A 23,174-nucleotide genomic window follows, 5' to 3' on the forward strand; every position below is an offset into this window, starting at 1 on the left:
TATAATATACTAAAAGCATTTACTAACCGATCTTATTCTTCCTCCTGGCTTTCCCTTTTGATATATATAATATCGCTCTTTTAAACGACAATGTAAAGGTTAGGTAACCACTATGTTTAATTTTAAAATAAAGGATAAACTAGCCATCAACAAGTCAATTTCAGCACTTTTTGGATGTCAAAGATTAGAATTGCTATTGATAGAGGTGGTACCTTCACCGATTGTATTGCAAATCCAGGTTCTGGTAATCCAGACGACGATGTTGTCATAAAATTACTCTCGGTGGACCCTAGGAATTATCCAGATGCGCCTTTAGAAGGTATTAGGAGATTGCTAGAGATATGCGAGAAGAAAAAGATTCCTCGTGGCCAAAAGCTGGACATTTCTGGTGTTGAATCAATTCGTATGGGTACTACTTTAGCTACCAATTGTGCATTAGAAAGAACAGGAGAAAGATGTGCATTAGTAACTACTAAGGGGTTCAAGGATGCCCTTGTAATTGGAAATCAGACTAGACCTGATATTTTTGATTTGGCTATCAAGCGTCCAGGTCCTTTATATGAAACGGTAGTTGAGATTGACGAAAGAGTTACATTAACTGATGTGGATTCAGATGACATTATTTCACGCAAAGATAAAGACTTAAGAGTAGGCAAGTCTGGTGAGACAGTACATATCTTGAAAAAGATAAACGAAGATGAAGTAAGGGCTACTCTCAAGATACTCTATGCTACAGGTATCAGGTCACTTGCCGTTTCTTTCCTACACTCCTTTACTTATCAAGAACATGAGCAAGTAGTTGGTAGAATTGCAAAGGAAATCGGGTTCGAACATATTTCTCTTTCCTCTGAGATCTCGCCCATGATTAAATTCATTCCTAGAGCCAATTCTGCTGTAGCAGACTCATATTTGACTCCTGTCATTAAGTCATATCTAAATGGTATCGAATCCGGTCTATCCGAAGCTCAAGACACCAGAATTCAATTCATGCAGTCAGACGGTGGACTTGTCGACTCGCATAAGTTTTCTGGATTAAGGGCTATTCTATCTGGTCCCGCGGGTGGTGTGGTCGGCTATTCCGCCACTTGCTATGATCCAGAAACTAATATTCCATTGATTGGTTTTGATATGGGTGGTACTTCTACAGATGTGAGTCGTTTTGGAGATGGTAAACTTGAACACATTTTCGAGACTCTCACCGCAGGTATTGTTATTCAAACTCCTCAATTAGATATCAATACTGTGGCAGCTGGTGGTTCATCTAGGTTGTTTTGGAAAAATGGTCTTTTCAAAGTGGGACCTGAATCTGCTGCTGCACATCCTGGACCAGCTTGTTACCGTAAAGGCGGTCCTTTGACTATCACTGATGCCAATCTTTTCTTAGGTAGATTGGTTCCTGAATTGTTCCCAAGCATTTTTGGACCTAACGAGGATGAGCCATTGGATATTGAAGCGACGACTCGCGCTTTCGAAGAAATGACTGACCACATCAATAAAGATATGGGCTCATCTCTAGCCGTTGATGAAGTCGCGTATGGCTTTCTGAAGGTTGCTAATGAGTCAATGGCTAGACCCATCAGAACTTTGACAGAGGCAAAAGGGCATGTTATATCAAACCACAGGTTGGTTTCCTTTGGAGGAGCTGGCGGTCAACATGCTGTCTCGATTGCTGAAACATTAGGAATAGATACAGTGTTGATTCACAGATATTCTTCTATTCTCTCAGCCTATGGTATGTTTCTCGCAGATGTAGTGGAAGAAGCAAGGGAACCGTGTTCCTACATTTTGGATGAATCTAGTTCTAACTCTATGAGCTTGATTTACGATAAAATAGATAAACTCATGCAAGAATGTACCCAAATATTGCTACGTCAAGGTTTTAGCGAAGAATCTATCAAGATTGAAAGGTTCCTAAATCTTAGATACGAGGGTACAGAAACATCATTGATGGTCTCACAAGATAAAGATGACAATAGAGGATTCGCGCAGAAATTCCATGAGCTACACCAAGCTGAATTTGGATTCCGCTTCGAAGACAAGAATATCATTGTTGATGATGTCAGAGTTAGGGCTACAGGTTTATCCAATGTAAGACAAGAGGAGAGTATCGACGCTCAATTGTCAAAAATATCATCGACTTTAGAATCTGAAATTACCTTACCAGAACCTCTTTTCACGAAACCGGTCATGTTTGAAAATGGGTGGATTGAAACTCCCGTTTACAGTCTAGATCATTTGAAAATTGGTAGTGTTGTAAAAGGACCCGCTATCATTGCAGATGGTACACAAACCAACCTTTTAACACCAAATTCTGTGGGTACAATTTTGAAGTCACATATATTCATCAGAATTCAAGAGAATAAGCCTGCATCTTCTACTACATTTAATGGGGTAAATTCTCATGATGTTGTAGATCCCGTTCTTCTATCTATCTTTGGTCATAGATTTATGGATATTGCGGAACAGATGGGGAATCAGTTGAGGAAAACTTCTGTTTCTACTAACGTTAAGGAAAGGTTGGATTTTTCCTGTGCATTATTCGACAAAGATGGAAACTTAGTCGCCAATGCGCCCCATGTTCCAGTTCATTTGGGTTCCATGTCCACATGTATCAAGAAACAAGCTCAATTGTGGAAGAATAAATTGAATCCAGGTGATTCCATTGTGACTAATCACCCTGATGTAGGAGGAACGCATTTACCAGATATTACGGTTATTACCCCATCATTTGATAAGACCTCGGGAGAGCTCATTTTCTATGTTGCTTCAAGAGCACATCATGCAGATATTGGAGGTATCCTCCCTGGTTCTATGCCCCCAAATTCAAAAGAATTGTTCGAAGAAGGCGCTGCCATATATAGTGAAAAGCTAGTAGAGAATGGTAAATTCGACGAAAAGAAAGTGGTTAAATTATTTTTTGAGGATCCGGCACAGTACCCAGGTTGTTCGGGTTCTCGAAAACTAGCGGACAATATCTCGGACTTGAAGGCACAGATCGCTGCTAATACTAAAGGAATTATGCTAGTCAGCGAACTCGTAAAAGAGTTCGGATTCAATGAAATTGAAAAGTATATGCATGCAATTCAGAAAAATGCCAGCGATACAGTAAAGAAAACTTTAAAAATCGTTGCACATCAATTGATGCAGTCACAGGAGAACTTGTCAAGGGACTCTAATAACGATGTTGCAATCTTCGAGTCCAGTGATTTCATGGATGATGGTACTAAGATCTGTCTCAATATTACGCTTGACCCAGCAAATGAGAAGTTCACTTTCGATTTCACCGGGACAACACCACAGGTATATGGAAATCTAAATGCACCAGAAGCCATTACTTTCTCGGCAACTTTATACGTGTTGCGCTGTCTGGTGAACGAGGAAATCCCCCTCAACCAAGGATGTCTAGATCCAGTTGATATTATCATTCCAGTTGGAAGCGTACTCTCTCCAAGACAAGGTGCAGCAGTCGTTGGTGGTAACGTGATGACATCCCAAAGAGTTACAGACGTAATTCTTAAAGCGTTAGGGGTTCAGGCAGACAGTCAGGGAGATTGTAATAATTTGACTTTTGGGAACGACAATTTTGGTTATTATGAGACTATATGTGGTGGGCATGGTGCAGGATGCTTCTACTGGAGGAAACTCCCGGGCCAGGATGAGTCACAAGTTGCATGGAACGGGACTAGTGCTGTTCACACCAACATGACCAATACCAGAATGACAGACGTGGAGATCTTCGAAAGACACTACCCTGTGATCCTAAGACAATTTTCAATTCGTTCCGGATCTGGAGGGATAGGAAGGTTCACTGGAGGCAATGGTGTAGTACGTGATATTGAATTTACAGAACCAGTCCAGGCCTCGATTCTTTCTGAACGAAGAGTAAACCCACCGCATGGCTTAAACGGAGGACACGATGCAGATCGTGGTGTAAACCTATGGGTACAGAACAAGACGCAGTCAGTTGTGAATTTAGGTGGTAGAAACACCATCAATGCTCAACCAGGGGACAGAATAATTATTATGACGCCAGGCGGAGGAGGTTACGGTGTCCCAGACGCATAAACTGGTCATGTGCCATTATCTCAATACCTTTTACACAGTAAAGCCACAGTTAACATCATTACACCACAAGCCACAATTACACCCAAACATCATAAGTACTGTGCACTCTGCCATTGGCAACAAGACTTTTTTACACTGTTAGTCTCTAAAGACTCCGAGCGCAATATTCTTCCAATATCTAATCTCTTACTAATAGCTTTGCTTGATTCAATAGGGCTATTCTGCAGTCTGTGGCTCGAGACTTCAAAAAGAAAGGAAAAGTGTACGGCCTCTTGTGCGTTTTTTCGATATTTACCAGGTATGCTCCACTATCATCTTCTTGTCCCTCCCTTGCCTATGACACAGCAGTGTCTCCCAAAGTATAGAGAGAGTAGCAGTCGGATATCAATCATATCAGATGAGTTGAGATGAGATGAAAAGAGTATTTTGTATTTAAGGCGGGCCCTTACGGAGATCATGCAGGTAATCCCAGAAACAGTTACATAAATGTGCATAAAATTGCCCCTCTTTGCTTGGCCTTTATAAATCGATAATAAAGATTGTATAACAAGCGATCAAAGCTAAGAGTACCAATGATTTCGGGTGCAAGCAGCAGTAGCAGCCTGGAAAATGACGACAGGGAAGTAAGAGATGTCGAAAAGTTTGGAAAAGTCACTTCTCTAATTACGGAAGGTCATGCCATAGAGCATTTCTCTGATGACAGCGAGATTGATGTAAAGATTGGTGCTGGCACCGACTCTAACAGCGGTAAGAAGTACAAAATTGTGTCCTCTAGAGATGCAGACGTTACTTTAGAATTTTTGGAACAATGGGATTCGAAAGTTCCACCTATCACTGAAGAGCAAGAGAAACGTTTATCAAGAAAAGTGACGTGGATTGTTGTGTCGCTAACAGCATTCATCAATTTGATTCTTTACTCAGATAAAGCAACTTCGTCTTATGCGTCAATTCTAGGGCTTTTTGAAGAAATTGGGATGACTCAAAATCAATATAACAATTCCAATACGTTGTTTTACGTTGGGTTCATCGTGGGTCAAGTAAATTTGATTTTTGTCCAGAAATACCCATTGAAATATGTAGTTAGTTCGATGACTGCTTTATGGACGGTTTTGGTGTTTTTGCATTGTACAGCTTCAAGTTACAAGGGCTGGTATGCTTTGAGATTTTTCCTAGGATTTGTGGAGTCGATTGCTTTGCCATGTTTGAATACCACCATGTCTCAATTTTTAACCGCGGATGAAAAGGCTGCCACAGCACCTATTTTCTACAGTACATGTGTTGGTGTCACAATTCCAGTTGGGTTTATTGCATATGGTGTGTTGAATATCAAACATAGTCCAGTTTCTTTGTGGAAAATCTTTATGATCATTATTGGGGGTTGCACCTTCCTTCTTACGATTCTCATTTTAGCTGTGTACCCCAATAATCCAACGGATGCCGTATTCTTGAACGATGAAGAAAAGGTATGGGTTATTAGGAGAGTTCAAAATACAACAAACTCCTCCATCGAACAAAAAGTCATCAAAAAGTATCAGATTAAAGAAGCTCTATATGACCCAATTTCATGGCTGTTTGGCTTGTTCTTCTTATTACAGCAATTAGCTAACAACTTGACTTATCAACAAAATATTTTGTTCAAGTCGATCGGTAATATTTCAAGTTTGGATTCTACCCTAGTTTCTGTTGCCGCCGGTGGTTTTGCAGTGATATGTTGTATCATAGCCACCACTTTCTTGCTATATCAGAAGAATTTCACAGCCTTTTCTGTGGTGTTTTGGACAATACCTTCTTTCGTTGGTTCTATTGCCATGGTTTCCCTTCCATTCCACGCTCATATTGCACTATTAGGTATGTTATGTTTAGCATCCCCAGCTTTTGGTGTGCCTTGGATCCTAATGTTCAGTTGGAACTCTGCCACTTGTTCTGGTTATACCAAGAGATTAACAAGAAATGCTATTGTCATGTTCTTTTACTGTGTAGCCAACTTAATCTCACCTCAACTATGGCAGGACAAGGATGGTCCAAGATATTATCCAGCTTGGATTGTGCAAATTGTTCTATCGTTTTCGATCGCCCCACTTATTGCTTTGGTCATCTGGTACATTTTACGTAAGAGAAACATTGAAAGAGTAAAGGCGTTGAGCGAAGAAGAAAAGAAGTTCGGTTTGATCGAGGTTAATGGCGAAAAACTAAAGGCAAATATTGCAATGCTTGACTTGACTGATCTAGAGAACAAGACATTCATATATCCATTGTAACCAGTGCTAGATTATTCGAAACTTTATTCAACTTAATATCATATATATAATAATATAATATAACATAATATAATCCAATGTGTTAATGTATATAAATGTAAAACAAATAATACGGAATGCGGTTATATATAACTACGGTATTATATTTGAAGATGTGAATAATGCATACACTCCTATTTCCATATATTAACTACTCCTTCAAAAGCTCTTCCAAAATCTTATTGGCCGTATCATTATCTTCTAGATTCATGCTCTTAATATTTAGTCTTTTTAAGACCTCTATCACACTATGTCTTTCAAATCCTTGTCCGATAAATTGATTCACTAATTCTTGATCAATTCCGTAAAGATCGGCTTCATCTGGTTGTTCTTCGTTACTTGTACCATTAATATCCTCACTTCCATTGGTTCCATTCTCCGTGGCATAAGTCCTGGTCCATAGGGCTGCAGTTTCGTCAAAAGATTTTTTGTCACTCAGGTAATGCTTTGCAACTTGGGCATCTTGTGGATCATTCGGTTCAGGAGACTGTAGTAAAGCTTGAAGGGAAATCAAAGCAGACTTCAACGTAATGACAGGTGTCCATGCATTTTTCAATATGTCAAGACAGATTGCACCTGTCACTGATGAAATATTTGGATGGTATACCTTAGTATCGAACTTCATTTGAGGTGGTTTGTAAGGATACTCCACTGGAATATTGATGTCAACAATAAACTTTCCTCCTTCATATGGTGTACCTCTTGGGCCAATGAATGACCCTTTCATGTGGTGTATATCAGATTCATTAACGAACCGTAGTTCAATTTGAGCTTCTGGGTCTTCTTTAACCGCTTGAATCTCTTTTAAAATTCTCTTAGACCTTAGCATGTTTGAAAGTGAACTAAATCTTTTCTGGGCGCAACCTCGATAAAGATAAAAATGCCTCTGATTCAAGTTTGCACTTTATAAGGCTATCTATTCCTATTTGTAACGCTAAAAATTCTGCTAGAACACTTGGCGCTTGTTTAATCTTTTCATGTAAGGCTTGTATCAAGTTTAGAGGGCCGAATATAAAATCATGTCTAATACGCCATCTTTAAACAGAAAAACATATATATAGGTATAAAAGTGGGAGGGTAACTAAAGGCGTTATAAGAATACATGTATATTTATGGAGTTTCTGTAGACTGTAGTATGTACTTCTATGAAGAACAATAAATCTGTGTCAGATATCATGTTGATGATGATGCTGGTGGAACAGTTTCATCATCTTGTTCTGCAAAGTGTAGGAAAGAATGGTCACCCATCTTTCTTGGAGTCACTACCAACTTGATGACAAAAATTACTGCAAACATGATTGCGACAGCTGCTACAATTAGGTAGACTATACCTAGAGACATGTTTCTACCACCCACTATACTGTTTGTCGTGAGGATATAGGATTTGGATCCACCAAATATTTGTACTGGATAATTTAGGCCAATGCTTGTTTCGTAAATTCCCTTTTTTAGGGTTCCATTTTCGTTTTTTGCAGCTAGTTTGTAGAACTTTGGTAGACCTGCCGTTCTCATCCACACTTGAAGTTCTTCCCACTTGGAAATATCTGGGAGGTTTTCCTCGGTGTATCCGTCGGGGAATCTCTTGCGCCAGTTTGGAGGAGGTACGATATCTGACGCCTTATACTTCGTCTTCTTGTATCTCTTACGGTCCGTGCTCCAGGCTATCTTCTTGTTAGTTAATTGATAGCTTTCCTCTTTGTTTGCAGTGTTGTTCAAGGACAAGGATATGGTATCGTTAAACAAGGAATTGGCAATTAATCCGCATGGATACACTGCTTTCCCATCTTCTTCTCGAAGCGGCTTACAATCGCTAACAAGATTGTCAGGATCAATGGCGTGGCCTTTCAGTTGATCAATATCAAATGAAGATACATATTTTCTATGATTTTGGTAGAAGTTGGTTAACTTATAGTAGACGTAAACTGATTTCTTGATGTCATGTGGAATTTCAAACCTTAATAGGCAAGTTTGATCATCACCACTGCTCTCAAGCCTCCATTGAGGCTTTTCTTCTACCTTGTTTTTGAAATGGTATTTAACATACTTCGAGGGAATCTCTTTGTAATCATTTGAAGCTAGTTTATGACACTGGCTGTAGTCAATAGAAAGGTTTTCGACATTATTCACTGTAATTATAAGGCCTATACCAATAGGAGCAAATATCGCGGCTATAACAATCAACAGCGGAAGCACTGATTGTGGAGATAAAATAGGCTGCCACGCCTTCAACCTCTGTTGTCTGAAGGCACTGTTTGGTGGCTTTCTAGACTTTCTTACTGCTGAACCCTCATCAGAGTCTGTATGCTTTCGAGATCTTGAAAATAGTCTTACCATTATTCTAAAAGAGACTACTTTTCTCCGATACCCTAATGCTTACTTTCTGTGATAACTTGTAGTGCAATAAATATGTATTATTTGTATTATATATACTGAGCATCCGCCTCTCTTTTCATTGTACTTAGTTTGATGTTCTGGTGGCTTTTGCATACTACGCGGCCAGAGGCTGTTAGAACGTAGATGGTTTTAATAGTCATTTTGAACGATTGATATTAAGATCACGAACATTATCGAAGGGTTTTTATAGTACGTTTTAGATACACAAATTAATACACAAGTAGACAGCTAGCTTGTCTACGATTAACTAGAGATAGCATACTTTTGCATGTTCTTGATGATAGTGTGAATTTCTGGCGTACTAGTAACGAATGGTTTCTCAGTCATACTTGGTCCTTCTAACCTTAGTAAATCCATGAATGTCACAACTACACCCCATGGATGAGGTTTGTTTACAATAATTCTCTCTAATAATACTCTCAAGATCACTTCTTGGATAGTTTGTAATTGATCATCTGGCCATTCAGTAGATTGGAACATCAATTTCAACGCAAAGTTGAACCAGTGAGTATGAACGTTAGGGTACCTCAATTGATTCACCATGGCTTGGATGACGTGCAACTTAACCTCATCATTTCCATCAGATAGCATTCCGAATAGCAACGTGTAATATGACGATTTAACGTTAAACACAGCATTTTTTGAAGCTCTTTCCACTTCTAAACCAACTTCTACAGCCACATGAGTAACGATGGCGTGTATCAAGCCCACATCAACGCTATTTTCATCGTAACCGATACCATTCTCATATTCGAGTTCTGTCCTGAAGAGTGCTCCGCATATAGTTCTCAAAATTGAAGTAGAAGGAATTCTTAAATAATTGATAACTGGCTTCTTTAACGACTTTAAGTCTTGAGATGGATCATAAAAGACCTTTGGTATGCTGACACAGTTATCTTCAGTAATCTCGGAAGAGAATGGATCAGTGATCATCATTTTCTTTGGAATTGCAGATAATATGATATTTCTCAATTGAAGGCATGTAGGAGGTACATTCTTCACCAACTTATAATGGTTTTGGATTAAAAATTCTGGAACATCGTTTGCAATACCAATGAAAACCCTAAGAGTTCCCTTGTAAATAACTGAGATAGAATCAGGAATGTTACCCTTTTTGACATACTGTGATAAAAATTTCATTAAGTCAATTAGTAGTAATACCAGTTTATCCCATCCATAACGTTCCTTAGACCTTAAGACTTTAGGTAAGAACATTCTATGAGAGATTAATGTGATCCAAGCGAATGAAAATCCTGGGAATGCGATTGGTTGATAACTGTGCAAGAATGATGCAAAGATGTCAAAGAACGGTTGATCAAACTCAATTAGAGATTTCCTAATAACAGGGTTTGATACTCTGATAAAGTTATGATCGCGTAGTTTATCCCAATCAGACAAAAGACTAGAGTATAATCTAAAGTATGGTCTTTCGTTGAAGGACGTGTTATTTGTCTGATGATCCTTTGCAAACACTAGCGTTACAACAGAGAGAAGCAGGTTTAGATATTCCTTTCTTTCTTCCACATCAAAGTCTTGGACAACTAGTAGTGCTGTAATGAGTCTACTTAATGCGTCAATAGATGTAAAGACTTCGCCAGTAGGATCACTTTGCTTGAATGAGTTGACTGATAATTCTAGGGCGGCTTTAGTAAACTCAATGATTTTCTCTTTGTTATCAATGACACCTTTGTCAAACAATTGTCTAATAAATACGGTGTTAACGACATCATCCGACTCCACTCGTTGTTGCAACTTTACCCACTCAGTGAAAACAAGATAATACCTTTCTGTTTTTGTCACCGGGGTATTTTTGGAAACTGGAACTGCAAGACACTGCTCGTACTCGTCTAGGAATTCTTTAATTTCCGGTGTCTTGACTGTTCTCAAATAGCCTAATACTCTGATAAAGTCCAATCTCATTAGAATTGGAGAATCTGACATAACTGTATCACGAATTAAATTCATGGAGAATTCTGTTGCTCCAGTCATACCATTCTTCATGGCCGTAACAAGAACAGCGTCCAATTCGGCAATATTTATTAGGTTGACTTCAAGTAAGGAACGAACAACGGGAACGTTGAACTTTCTAGGATCTAGAGCATACACCAACCACCAAACAACATCCTTTCTTGCAACCATGGACAAAGAACACAACTTTTCTAACAACAAGGATAAAACATCTCTGCATAGTTTACTTTCATTGGATCCGAAAAGACTATTGACCACAGCTTGAGAAACCTTTAGCGATAATTGATCCTTTTGGTTGCTCCTAGAAATAAAAGATAATATTTCAACAATTGTGTTTTTGATGGTACTATCTTTTTGTAGCTCGAAGTCGGTATCATCGCTGTAATCCTTGATTTGTGAAACTAGTGTATCCATTAAATGTAAAAGAACTCTGTGGTTTTGTTCTAATTCAGTGTGTACAGCAGATATAGCAGGTTGAGGGGGTTGTGCCTGTGGTGGGAAAGCACCTGAAATATTGAGCATATTTTGAGAAGCACCCTGAGGCTGGTTCATTGTCTGGCCCTGTACTTGGTTGGGGTTTTGGTTCTGGTTCTGATTTTGTTGTAATTGTTGAAGGAGTAACTGTTGCTGCTGCTGTTGCTGTTGCTGTTGCTGTTGCTGTTGCTGTTGTTGCTGCTGCTGCTGCTGTTGCTGTTGCTGCTGCTGTTGTTGTTGCTGCTGCTGCTGTTGTTGTTGGGATATCGATTGCAACGGGCTCCTATTTTCATCACTGCCTAGGCTTCCTGGGAATTGTTCATACAAAGAAAACTGTTCACGTGTAACACCAGTTGGCTTGAGTCCTAGAGGATCTGGCAAATTCATAGAGAAGCGGTTGATATTTTGAGCGACAAATGGTTGATCAGCTCTGCGCTCTAGGTGGTAGCGGCGAACAGCCACAGCTTGAATCAACTTTTCGTTCACTTCCTGAATGGCCCTCTCCACTGCAGCTTTTTCGATTGGTGAGACAGCAATTGATATATTATCATCAATTGCGGTGTTCAATTCAGCAATTGGAGAATTCGTCATATTGATGAGATTTGGGGTAAGGGATTGTGTCGTGTTCCTGATAGTGTCTTTCAATAATGGTACTGAAATTGAGTGTGCAACATTTTGAGCTAAGTATTGAACCATGTTAATAGCGGCCGTTTTTAACTTTTGTTCATCAACTTCGGTAGCGAAATCTTTCAAAACAATGTTCACAGTAGATTGTACTGCCATGTTCGAAGCTTTTTCAACAGCAGGGATCAAAATCTCTCTAACCGATTTGGACATGGCCATTTGGAATAGACGTTTCAAATCAGGATGGGTAACGAAAACAGACTTTCCAACTAATGTGCTATAATTTGTATCAGTGGTTTCGATGTTTGTTTGTTCATTTATCGTATTGCCAAATCCATTAGATATAATACGTTGCTGAGGCTGCTGTTGGGGATGGATTTGTTGTTGATGTCTCTGTTGTAGCAATATCAATTGTTGTTGGTATTGTTGCATTAACAAAAGTTGTTGTTGCTGTTCTAATTGTTGTTTTTCAGCACTTAGGTGTCTTAAATTACCTGAAAGATATTCTGCGGCATCAGGAACTTCGAGATAGTGCGAAGGAGAAATATCGCTGAACTTTAAACCTAAATGTTTGAATAAAACTTCGACCTCAAAGGAAAGACTTAGCGGCCAGTCGGTTTTTTTATTCAACTCCAGAAGAACTCTTAAGATACCCATTGTCCAAGGATTTGGAGGACGGAAGACCTTAGATTCGCCACTCTGCATGAGCACCCTTGCTACGAATGGAATAATAACAGTTAGTCTATCTTTCTTGTGTGCATCTAGTAACAACTCTCTGAAAGCAATATGTTTATGCTTAATGGGAATATCGAGCGAAAGGGTAATGCAACCTAGCCAAGCCGCTAGATTCTTCATATGCGTTTTCTCATTCTGACCAAGCTCCTTTGTAGATAAGAAGATGAATAGTTGCTTATAGGTAAAATTCAACATATAAGCGTGGAGTAACTTTGAATCAATTGTCTGTATGATTTTAGCATACAACGTGTGGTTATTTGGTTCGGTCTTCGCTCTTTGATTCACAAGGTAGTTTGAAAACCACTGGTAGTACCTTTCCTCCAAAACAGAAATTAGTTCTACTATTTTAGTATCAAAGTTGCTCATGGTTGTATTGTTTACATTGAACAAAATCCTTTCAGTGACTTCCCTTGGCGGAGTTTCTTGTACCACGGGACTAATTACCTCGTTAATATTGAAGTAACTTAACTCTACTAGGGCTGGTACCTTGCGTTCAGCTACTTCCACGTTTGGAGAAGCAGCTGCTTCTTCAAGTATTTGACGAATTTGAGGTTGGGTTTGTAGACCAGGAATTTCGTCTAACAAGCGTCTACAAAATGCAGAATATTCATTGAGTCGCATTCTAAATGCATACAAAGCTTGAACAGCAAATTTGAACATCTTGGAATCTGGATTTTCCTTCGCAAAGCTGAAAATTATTTGGAATGCGACATCCAATACATAGCCTCTTAAAAGGTCGAATAAGATCATAGATCCGAAGAGCACCGAGGTGGTTGCAAGAGCTTCCAATGGATATTCCTTGAAAAAAGTAGTTTCTGCAATTACTGCGTGAATAATACAGCAGAATACATCCTGATCATAGCTGTCGTCACTATCTCTAAGTTTACGCAATGTATCTACAATATCTTTGATTGCCATTTCCTTGTTGTACATCTTTTGGAGATATGTTTGCATTTTCTTTTCGACATCTTGGGGAATTGGTGCATGATCGCCATTTGCCACGATAGCCTCGTCATGACCATGACCATAGTTGATCAATCTAGGGAAAGCAATCAATAGCTTAAAGATTACATTGTTTAAATTTGTTCTTTCTTCGATTGACAATTTCAACCCTACAGTATGGGTGATTAACCTGTGTAAAGAATTGAGATCCAAAAGCTTCAGTGCTTTCACAGAAGAGTCAATATCATCGACATTTGTTTCTGAGTCCAAGAATTCTAAAACATGGGAAAAGCTCTTGAGGTTGATATTTTTGTTTAGATAATCTGTAAAGTCCATGTAACCTAAGCGAACGATAGGAGCACAAAGCTTTAACGATTCTCTAACTGGGAACTTTTCCATTACCTCATCCAAAAGGTTCAACTCGTGAAGTGTTTGGATGAGGTTAGAGGTTTGTTGGTTTTGAGATGCGACAATCCCTCTACTAACATCAATCACCTTCTGTTTTGAAATTAGTTTTAAGAGTTCCTTGAATGCAACAACATTATTCTCATAAGTTTTGATTATTAATGAGATTAAAAGCTCATCGATTATTGACTTGTTATCAACAAGTAATGCGAAGTACTTGGCCTCGGATATCAGCACTGCAGCCAAATACTCTGGGACATTATTGTACGCCTCCGAAAAGGACGCATGGAATGAGGAAAACAATACATCCTTTGAAATTTCATCTCTGGATAAAAATAGTTCGATATTTAGTTTTCCAACAGACACCAATGACAACAAGGAGTTTTTTGTCAATGGAATTGACTTGTTGATTTTTTTGATATTCGTAAGCTTAGTTAAATCCAAGCATTCCGAATTGTAATTCCACTGGTACATTAGGTAAGACAAACGCAATTTGAAGTGCAAACTCCAATCGCATGCAAAAAATTGATCCACTAAAGGCCCGCTGTTTAGAATGCAGAAGAGATAGTTCAATGATGGTAAAGTAGCGTTAACCGACTTGTTTAAAAAGTACTTTGTTGACATGAGATTAAAAACACGATTCCAATTGACGTTAGTGGTACCCAAAGACTTGATGACTGTGTGAACTTTATTTCCCATTTCGCCGGCCTCTGCCACCTCTTGATTGTCCACATTTGGCATTTGAACTGCCCATTGTTGTTGTGGTTGTGACTGTTGAGTAGAAGTCTGTGATCCTGGAGCTAAAACTTCCGAGAGTATCAACGCAATCCAGTCGTTTAATGTTTCACCTGAAAGAGGTTTTAGAAACTCTGAGAGCATGGTCAAAAAGTTTGGCTTGTTTTCTGGCGCAAACAAATTTTGGGCAATATTAGATACACTCATTTTCGATTTTAGTAGTTCTTTTAAGCTATTAGTGGGTGGTTGTGGGTTTAAAGACTTTAGAGCTTCAGTATTGTCCGGATCTCCTGTTTCGAATAATGCTAAAAGTAATTCAAATGTTGATTCTCCAAATTCTTTCTCAAAGACGGACTCTTTTACCTTCTCAATGGTATCTGGACTTCTTTTGCTAAGCTCGTACGCTAAAATGTATAATAACTCGATGTTAGGCTTCTTGAAATCAGCAAGCTTCTCTTTGTCTTCGCTTAAACGACGTATTTCGTTAGCTTCCTCTATATCCTTTGAAAATAATCGCACTAGAAGTTTCCAATAGTCAATGTATAACGACCAGGAACCTCTCTGTAATAGAAGTGATATATGCTTTTGGGTTTCGAATAAATTCTCCTCTGTGGCCGATGCAACTAGAATTCGAATTTGGCGAAAGACGTAACCTTGGAATGTGGATGAAACCTCTTGTATGTTACCGGTCTCCTTATCCTGATTCAGATATAAAGATGGCTTGTTCTCAATGGCGTGTGATTCTTTAGCAAGTGTACTGTTTTCTTGCGTCTCACTCATGAAAAGTTCCTCTATTCCCTCAAACTAACGTTAAGAGAATAAAAACAAGATGGTAAGTGAAAGAAAAAATAAACAGAAAGATTAATGCGTGGCAACTGTATAAAAGTGTTTCAGCTTATTTTTGCCTTTTAAAAAACACGCGTCTATCTATCCGCTTTTAAAGACCTGGTATAAATATATGGTCGTTGGTCTTTTTAATGTCCCAAAGGAAAATCAATCAATTAAAAGAATGTCTTATAATCATCTAGACATGTTATATTCTGAATCCAACGTACTATCAAACATAAAAAAACCTTTGTTGTTCATACTTTTAATATCTAGTTTTTGTTAAAAGCGAAAGAGAACTGGCGGGTCACCCCCGGGTTACCTTTTGTTACCCGGGCTTTATTGTGAAAATATTTGCCACTATTATCAGGCAGGGTAATCTCATACGGTTTTAATGATAGCAAGTGACTCGAAAACGCGTTACATTCATGAGGTTTCCCTTCGCAATATAAGACGCGAACTTTTACCTTTTACGTAATCTCTATGGATCATCTTGAAAAAGTGTGTACTAACATAACTATAGTTATCCCGAAAACCAACTGAAGATGCTGCTAGCCTGCTTGATATACTTTTGAGGCTACCGCAAATAAGAGTGCTTCAAACTAAATTAGTAAGTCGTGAGAATATATGAATATAAATGTACCAACCCACTATCAGTCATTTCTTTAAGTCTTCTCAAGCCTCTTCTTCTCAAGAAGCCTCTTCCAAGGAAGAAATCCAAAAAGAGGACGCTGGTGAAGTAGGTGAGAATATGAATAAACAGGAACTGATAAATATCCTAGACTCCGATTCAGATGCAGATTCGGATATTGATGTTCGAATCGAAAATGGAGATATTCATAAGGATTCGTGTCCTATTGATGAGCAGAAAGAAATTGGCACTGACAGTGTGAATGGTCGTGACCAAAAGGTGAAAAGCGTTAGTCTCAAATTGAACGGTTTTGCTTCAAATGGGTCTATAAGCCGACAAGATAATTTTAATGAAAGGCTAAAGTCGATAATGAAAAAGCGTAGTATAGGTTCACTTTTTTCAAACGAAAGTGAGGAAGAAGCAGATGCAGACGAGAAGAAAAGCAAATCTGCTAAAAAGTTGAAAGGTAGTAGCAAACTTACCGAACTCGATCAGCAGTTCAAAGAATTGAAGTTAAACCATATGGATACGATATTGTGTGTTAGAGTTGGATACAAATACAAATTTTTCGCACAGGATGCAGAGATCGTCAGCAATATTCTGCAAATTAGGCTAGTTCCAGGTAAAAAGACCCTAGATGACTCTGATCCCAACGATAAGAATTATAGAAAGTTCCAATATTGCTCTATTCCGGATACACGGCTACATGTTCATCTACAAAGATTGGTATACTTCAATTATAAAGTAGCTGTGGTAGAACAAACCGAAACAAGTGCCCTTAAAAAAAATAGCACCAATGGTAATACTTTATTCGCCAGAGAGATCAAAAATATTTTCACAAAGGTTTCTTATGGTGTAAATGAATCTTTCAATAAGGCAGGAGATGATGTGTTGGGTGATTTGAGTTCAGTATGGGCCATTTCCTTAAATGAAACATCCAAATTACGAAAAGTAACGATTGTTTCAGTTCACTTAAATTCTGGTGAAGTGATATTTGATCAATTCACAGACGATAAACTTTTGAACGTGAACTTGGAAGCCCGAATTCGTCACTTAAATCCTACGGAAGTTATATCTGAGGTTGAGCTTCCGGCTTCAATAAAAACTATTTTTACTAGAATTAACCATGACGCTCAATTCTACCAGTCACATAAGGAAGATTGTCCAGAATTGATGGCCATTCTTGAACACTTGGATCTTCATCCGGATATTAAAAGGCTATTATCCATTTTACATTCATATTTATCAACTTTTGAGAATAACAAGGTTCTATATTTCCCATCCAATTATTCCTCATTCACTTCGAAACATTCAATGGTTTTACCAAATGATTCTGTTGTAAATCTTGAAATTTTTGAAAATTCCACCACTCATAAGACTATGGGCTCTCTCCTATGGGTTATGGATCATACAAGAACTACTTTTGGTTTCAGATTACTTCGTAAATGGATTTCAAAGCCCCTTATAGATATAGAATCAATCCAACAAAGACAGGACGCTGTCACATGCATAATGGCTGAAGTTCGCAACATCTTCTTCGAATCTCTCAACGAGATACTCAGCAAAAGCATAGATCTAGAACGCTCTTTGAACAGAATTGCTTACGGAAGTACTTCAAGAAAAGAAGTCTATTTTTTTCTTAAACAGATAGCGTCTTTCTCATCTCTTTTCAATTCACATCATGTTTATATTAAAGACCAACTTCACAATGAGAACTCTCGAATTAGAAATGGATCCGTATTGTTGTACAATATTTTAAAAGAGCTAAACGACTTTTTTGTCACCACAAATCTTCCTCTTCTCCTGGAGATGATAAATGTTGATGCAGCCTTAGATAAGAATGTGCATAAGAATGCTGTTGAATTCTTCAACCTTACGAAATATGATTCATCAGCAACTCTTTTGCAGAAACATAGAGATATTGAAGATGTAAAGATGGAACTTGAAGAAGAGTTGCATAACATAAGAAAAATTTTAAAGCGACCCGCAATGAATTACAAAGATACTAAAGATTATCTAATTGAAGTCAGAAACACTCAAATTAAATCAATCCCTCATGATTGGGTAAAAATAAATGCTACTAAAACTGTCAGCAGGTTCAGAACACCGAAAACTGAGGCGCTCATCAATAAGTTTCGGTATCATAATGACCTCTTGAGTATTCTTGCTGAAGAAGAATTCAAAAATTTCCTAAATCGAATAATCAAAGATTACTCTCATATAAAAAAATGCATTAATAACTTGGCAACTTACGATTGTATTTTGTCTCTAGCTGCGACATCTTCGAATATCAACTACATTAAGCCATGTTTTACAGATAAAAGTCAAACTTTAAAGGTCAAGAATGGAAGAAATCCCATCATAGAATCACTTGACGTAAACTATGTCCCAAACGACATTCTTATGTCTTCTAATAAGAGTAAAATAAACATAATAACAGGACCAAATATGGGTGGTAAATCATCATACATTAGGCAGGTAGCGTTATTAGTCATCATGGCTCAAATTGGATGTTATATTCCTGCGGATTCTGCAGAACTTTCTATTTGTGACAGAATATTTACGAGAATTGGGTCGCACGACGATTTGGTTAAAGGTAAATCAACTTTTCAGGTGGAAATGTCTGAAGTGTTACATATATTGAACTCTGCTACTCCACAGTCTTTGTTACTTCTAGATGAAGTCGGTAGGGGTACTGGCACACACGATGGGCTAAGTATCTCCTATGCAATCCTGGAATATTTTATTACTTTGCGTGAACGCTGCCCCATGGTTTTGTTTATCACTCATTACTCTGACTTATGCCGAATAGATTCACCTCTGGTCGCCAACTATCACATGTCATTCATAGAAAAGTACCGAGAAGGTGAAAAATGGGCCAATGTGATATTTCTCTACAAGTTAGTACCAGGCCAAACTCACAATTCTTATGGGTTTAATGTTGCCAAATTGTCCAACATTCCCACAAACATCATTAATAGAGCATTTGAAGTTGCACAAGAAAAGTTATTGTCAAATAAACACAACGCCCTAATCGAGACAATAAACACTATGAAAAATGTAAACCAAAGAAAAATTACTACTGAGGATATCAGAAGAATTCAATTTTTCACTAAGGATATATAAGCATAAATATTTATCTTTTAAAAAAACTTCTGTGACTGTTACTTCTAGACCGGTTTTGATTCGGGGTATACGATATTTTTCCATACGATGTACTATCACCGTATATTAGAGAATCGTTATCCTGCTTCATTAAGCTCATAGAATTAAAATCATGGAAAGGATCGTTGTCTGAAACTTGATCATCTAGTTCGACTTTTTCTTCAAACATAAGTCTTTCTCGCTGTTCTGCAGAATTTTTCTTTTCCTTTGAGCCTTTTGGATTTACTGACAACGTAGCAAAGTCACATCCATTTTCTGCTAAAACAGGAATCAAAGGAGGTTCCTGATTCCTCAAAAGTGACCACTGGACATTTTTAAAGAAAGGGTGTTTCTTTATATCAGAAGCGCCTAATTTGGAACCCAATCGTTTATTTTCATTTTTTATGAGTAGTTTCTTGATTAAATCCTTGCATGCTCTAGAGATCTCATTATTGTTTGGTATGACAACTTCGTTTTTCAGAATGTTGGAAAATGTTTGATTAGTATTATCTCCTTTGAATGGAGTGAATCCGAACAACATTTCATAAATAAGAATCCCCAAAGTCCACCAATCAACTGCTGCAGTATGACCATTACCTCTAATCACTTCTGGAGCAATATATTCCTCGGTTCCAACAAATGAATTAGTTCTAAACCCGTCAGAACATATTTTTGTGTCAACAAGTAAGTGTGAAGAATTACCCTTCACTACTGGATTCTTGGTGTCTTTAGCTTGAACAGATAAATCAAAATCTGACAACATGATATGCCCAGATTGATGCAAAAGAATGTTTTCTGGTTTTAAATCCCTATAAATGAATCCCATTAAATGAAGGTATTCTAAAGCGGCTGTAACTTCACTAGAATAAAACCTTGCATCATCTTCAGATATGCATTTGGTCTTTCGCGTCTGCAATGCTCTGAAAAACTCTCCTCCCATGCAGTATTCCATACATAAATACAGATAATCCTCAGTTTGAAACGAATGATACAAAGTCACAATAAACGGATGGCTACTAGTAGCCAAAATTTCCTGCTCCGCTAGGATTCTTTTAATCTTCTTCCTCTTTATCATTTCTGGTTTACTGAATATCTTTAATGCATATAATCTGTTGGTTTGTTTTTCCCTGACGAGATAAACCTTACCAACATCACCTTGACCCAACAGTCTTATCTTCTCAAAAGATTGTGGTCCTACTAAAATATCTTGGAACTTATTACTGAAAGATTTGTTTCTGAGTCTCTGTGATCTTCTTGGTGGTTGCATGAAAGAGGTATCTGCGCCAACTGTTCCTCTTCTAGGACTGAGTTCTTCTTTGCTGACAGGACTAGATTTACCTGTTCCATTCAGGTTTACATCTGTTGGTTGTGAAGCCGTCCTTCTAAGAGGAGGTTTAATGGATGTGCCACCTGAACCGGAGCGATTATGTGTGCTATTGTCCAGCTCTTCGTAACCAGGAAATGGCTTCATTGCCTGTGAACTCAAAAATGGGCTCTCAGATCCTGACTTCAATGGTGCGGTAAATGCTGGATTCTTCTTGTCAGTAGAAGCAGAAAGGGAACCATCAAAATTCTTCACCTCTTCATTCTCATCAATTAGATTTAAGGATGCTGTGCTAACGTTGCACAGGTTATTGATTGAGGCAAACCCACTACCATTCGTAGAAGCATCCGACATTTCCAAACTTGCAGGAATTTTCGGAGTCAAATTAGTTGATCCACTATTGTGACTACTGCTATTATGTTTGAGATTGCTGCTCAACGATAGTATTGATTTAGAGGGCGATGTTAGAGGTGTGGACTGCAGTTGTGATCCAGCACTATACATGTTCCTCTTTGCTTCTGTGTCGGAGTTTGTTCTAAATCTATTCAGAGGAGGTGAGGTATCATTGCGAGTATCACTCGAACTTTCGTTATTAGTCCCTATACTTAAATCAGACTCGACTGAAGCATGGGAAGAATCCTTCTTTCCAAATACCTTTTTTAATCTTAGAGAGAACTTTGACTCTTTAGCATTGGATGATTTTGGTGTAGAAGAAGGAGATTCTTGTTCCATGGATTCTCGTGATACCGGTTTAGATTCCTCTATTACGATAGCAGGAGCCTCATGAAATGGTTCATGAGTTATTACCTGATTTTCCTCCAATTCTCTTGAATTGTGCCCGGATAATTCTGGGTTCTCCGACTGCTGCTGCTGCTGTTGTTGTTGTTGTGACTTCCAAATAGACTTTGGAATCAACTTGGAAAACGACGAAATATTCCTCGAACGCTCCCGAGAGTTTGATATGTCGGGCTGGTTAATATCAACCTTATCAATAACTACACTATCCATGTTATTTTAGTATGGCACGTTCACTGTTGTTATTCTAACTGGAATTAGAAAGATACAATGATACTTCGATATCAGCTTCTCCAAATAGAAAATGTTTAAAATAACAATAAAAAGGCAAGACCAACGTATGATGATGAAAACTTAGTGGTATTTTCCTTTATGATTTACCTGTTTGAACTCCGTTCTGATCAACAAAACCTTTCAATAATATTCAATATAGCTACTTTGCATGCAAATAAATGGGATAAATGAGGGAAATCAAAACTAAATACTAAAATAGCAACAGTATGCTGACAAAATATAATGCACACGCTCAGCAAAAATTCAATCAACAAAGGAGACCTTCAAATAACTTATATGTGTTACTGATTCAATCTTCCTAAAATTTAGGATCAAATGCGGTTTCCTGCCCCTAACTCTTACATAGAACATACATTTATTTAATCTAGAAAGTTAATAAATTCTTGAACTTTTTCAGAGCCACTTTCTTTATTTATGGGAAAACCCTCTCTGAGGAATTTCTCCATTTCTGGACTTTCATCTATCTACAAACCGCCGTACAATATACGGGGCTCATATCGTGCAAAAAGATATACACGTGATTCAGTTACTATCATGAGCTGGAACAGTGATTAAGTATTATTATTATACATATATGGTATTTAATATATGGATACCAGTGTTCATGCTAAATGTGGAGGTAGTAGTAAATTTGGAATGCTGTTCTTAATGTAATATACATGTCCGCAATTCTTACATTCCATTTGGCCTTCCTTAATGTTTGTTTGGATCAACAACGTATGCAAGTCTCTCAAGATGACCATGTCTTCGTCTGTCAAGTTCTCTTCAAATTCAGGTTTTTGTTGTGGAAGTTCTTTGTTACCTAGATCTGCTGCTACAGTCACTACTGCTGGCCAATCGACTCTATCTATGATTCTAAGTAGGAACTCAGGGTTGAATTCAATGCTTTCATCTTGCTCAAGTTGGCAATTTGCACCATCATAATGTAGGGGGAAGTTTAAATTGCTGTTGTCGCAGCTTTTAACCGAGCATTTCAAAAAATTTGTAGTTAGAAATTTCATATCTGTGATAGTTTATCTCGAAAGGTATACTATTGGTATTATCTATGCCTTTAAGTCTTCCTTATGACAAGATATTGTATGTCATCTCATCTTATTTCTTTGATTTATTGTGTATAAATTATTTTCGGCGATTTTCTTTTTTCTTAGGTTCAAAAAATCAAACCAAAAGAAATTATATAAGAACCAGCTTCGATTTGATTGTCTAGTCAACTCCTACGAAATCAATTGATTAGACATTGAAGCGAGATTTCATACAGGAAAAGTGTAGCACAATAATCATACTAATCAAGGGTAATCAATTTTATGATTTAAATTATTTGCTATATAATAGAACCGCTCAATTTTTATTGCAGTTAATTTTTTAAACATTAAGTGGCCTTTTGAGCTTATTGACATTTGATTATTATTAATATTATATAGTCTTTCTACCTGCATCGTTATTCTTTATTCTTTGCAATTAACATCAAAAAACAGGAAAATACACCCGCTGGAATTCTCTTATTTTAGTAGTAAGTCATCTA

General features: G+C 37.8%; 8 protein-coding genes across 8 annotated transcripts; 3 read left to right on the plus strand and 5 right to left on the minus strand.

Moving 5' to 3' along the window:
• Window positions 1–174: 174 nt before the first annotated feature.
• On the plus strand, window positions 175–4,065 carry OXP1 (uncharacterized protein; the record flags this gene model as incomplete). The annotated part of the gene is made up of 1 exon (XM_022819291.1): window positions 175–4,065. The coding sequence occupies one exon, from the start codon at window positions 175–177 to the stop codon at window positions 4,063–4,065; it is 3,891 nt and encodes a 1,296-aa protein (XP_022675871.1).
• A 572-nt stretch (window positions 4,066–4,637) lies between these two features.
• On the plus strand, window positions 4,638–6,323 carry YCT1 (uncharacterized protein; the record flags this gene model as incomplete). Its single annotated transcript, XM_022819292.1, has 1 exon — window positions 4,638–6,323. One exon carries the CDS (start codon window positions 4,638–4,640, stop codon window positions 6,321–6,323), a length of 1,686 nt encoding a protein of 561 aa, XP_022675872.1.
• A 190-nt stretch (window positions 6,324–6,513) lies between these two features.
• On the minus strand, window positions 6,514–7,191 carry UBC1 (E2 ubiquitin-conjugating protein UBC1; the record flags this gene model as incomplete). The annotated part of the gene is made up of 1 exon (XM_022819293.1): window positions 6,514–7,191. One exon carries the CDS (start codon window positions 7,189–7,191, stop codon window positions 6,514–6,516), a length of 678 nt encoding a protein of 225 aa, XP_022675873.1.
• A 344-nt stretch (window positions 7,192–7,535) lies between these two features.
• On the minus strand, window positions 7,536–8,696 carry CDC50 (CDC50/LEM3 family protein; the record flags this gene model as incomplete). The annotated part of the gene is made up of 1 exon (XM_022819294.1): window positions 7,536–8,696. The coding sequence occupies one exon, from the start codon at window positions 8,694–8,696 to the stop codon at window positions 7,536–7,538; it is 1,161 nt and encodes a 386-aa protein (XP_022675874.1).
• A 303-nt stretch (window positions 8,697–8,999) lies between these two features.
• CDC39 (CCR4-NOT core subunit CDC39) lies at window positions 9,000–15,419 on the minus strand (the record flags this gene model as incomplete). Its single annotated transcript, XM_022819295.1, has 1 exon — window positions 9,000–15,419. One exon carries the CDS (start codon window positions 15,417–15,419, stop codon window positions 9,000–9,002), a length of 6,420 nt encoding a protein of 2,139 aa, XP_022675875.1.
• Window positions 15,420–16,101: 682 nt separating this feature from the next.
• On the plus strand, window positions 16,102–19,221 carry MSH3 (mismatch repair protein MSH3; the record flags this gene model as incomplete). Its single annotated transcript, XM_022819297.1, has 1 exon — window positions 16,102–19,221. One exon carries the CDS (start codon window positions 16,102–16,104, stop codon window positions 19,219–19,221), a length of 3,120 nt encoding a protein of 1,039 aa, XP_022675876.1.
• Window positions 19,222–19,231: 10 nt separating this feature from the next.
• FPK1 (serine/threonine-protein kinase) lies at window positions 19,232–21,571 on the minus strand (the record flags this gene model as incomplete). The annotated part of the gene is made up of 1 exon (XM_022819298.1): window positions 19,232–21,571. One exon carries the CDS (start codon window positions 21,569–21,571, stop codon window positions 19,232–19,234), a length of 2,340 nt encoding a protein of 779 aa, XP_022675877.1.
• A 683-nt stretch (window positions 21,572–22,254) lies between these two features.
• TRM112 (RNA methylation protein TRM112) lies at window positions 22,255–22,653 on the minus strand (the record flags this gene model as incomplete). The annotated part of the gene is made up of 1 exon (XM_022819299.1): window positions 22,255–22,653. One exon carries the CDS (start codon window positions 22,651–22,653, stop codon window positions 22,255–22,257), a length of 399 nt encoding a protein of 132 aa, XP_022675878.1.
• Window positions 22,654–23,174: the final 521 nt, after the last annotated feature.

The sequence above is a fragment of the Kluyveromyces marxianus genome, chromosome 4 (genome assembly GCF_001417885.1).
Source record: "Kluyveromyces marxianus DMKU3-1042 DNA, complete genome, chromosome 4".
In the NCBI taxonomy this organism is placed as follows: domain Eukaryota; kingdom Fungi; phylum Ascomycota; class Saccharomycetes; order Saccharomycetales; family Saccharomycetaceae; genus Kluyveromyces; species Kluyveromyces marxianus.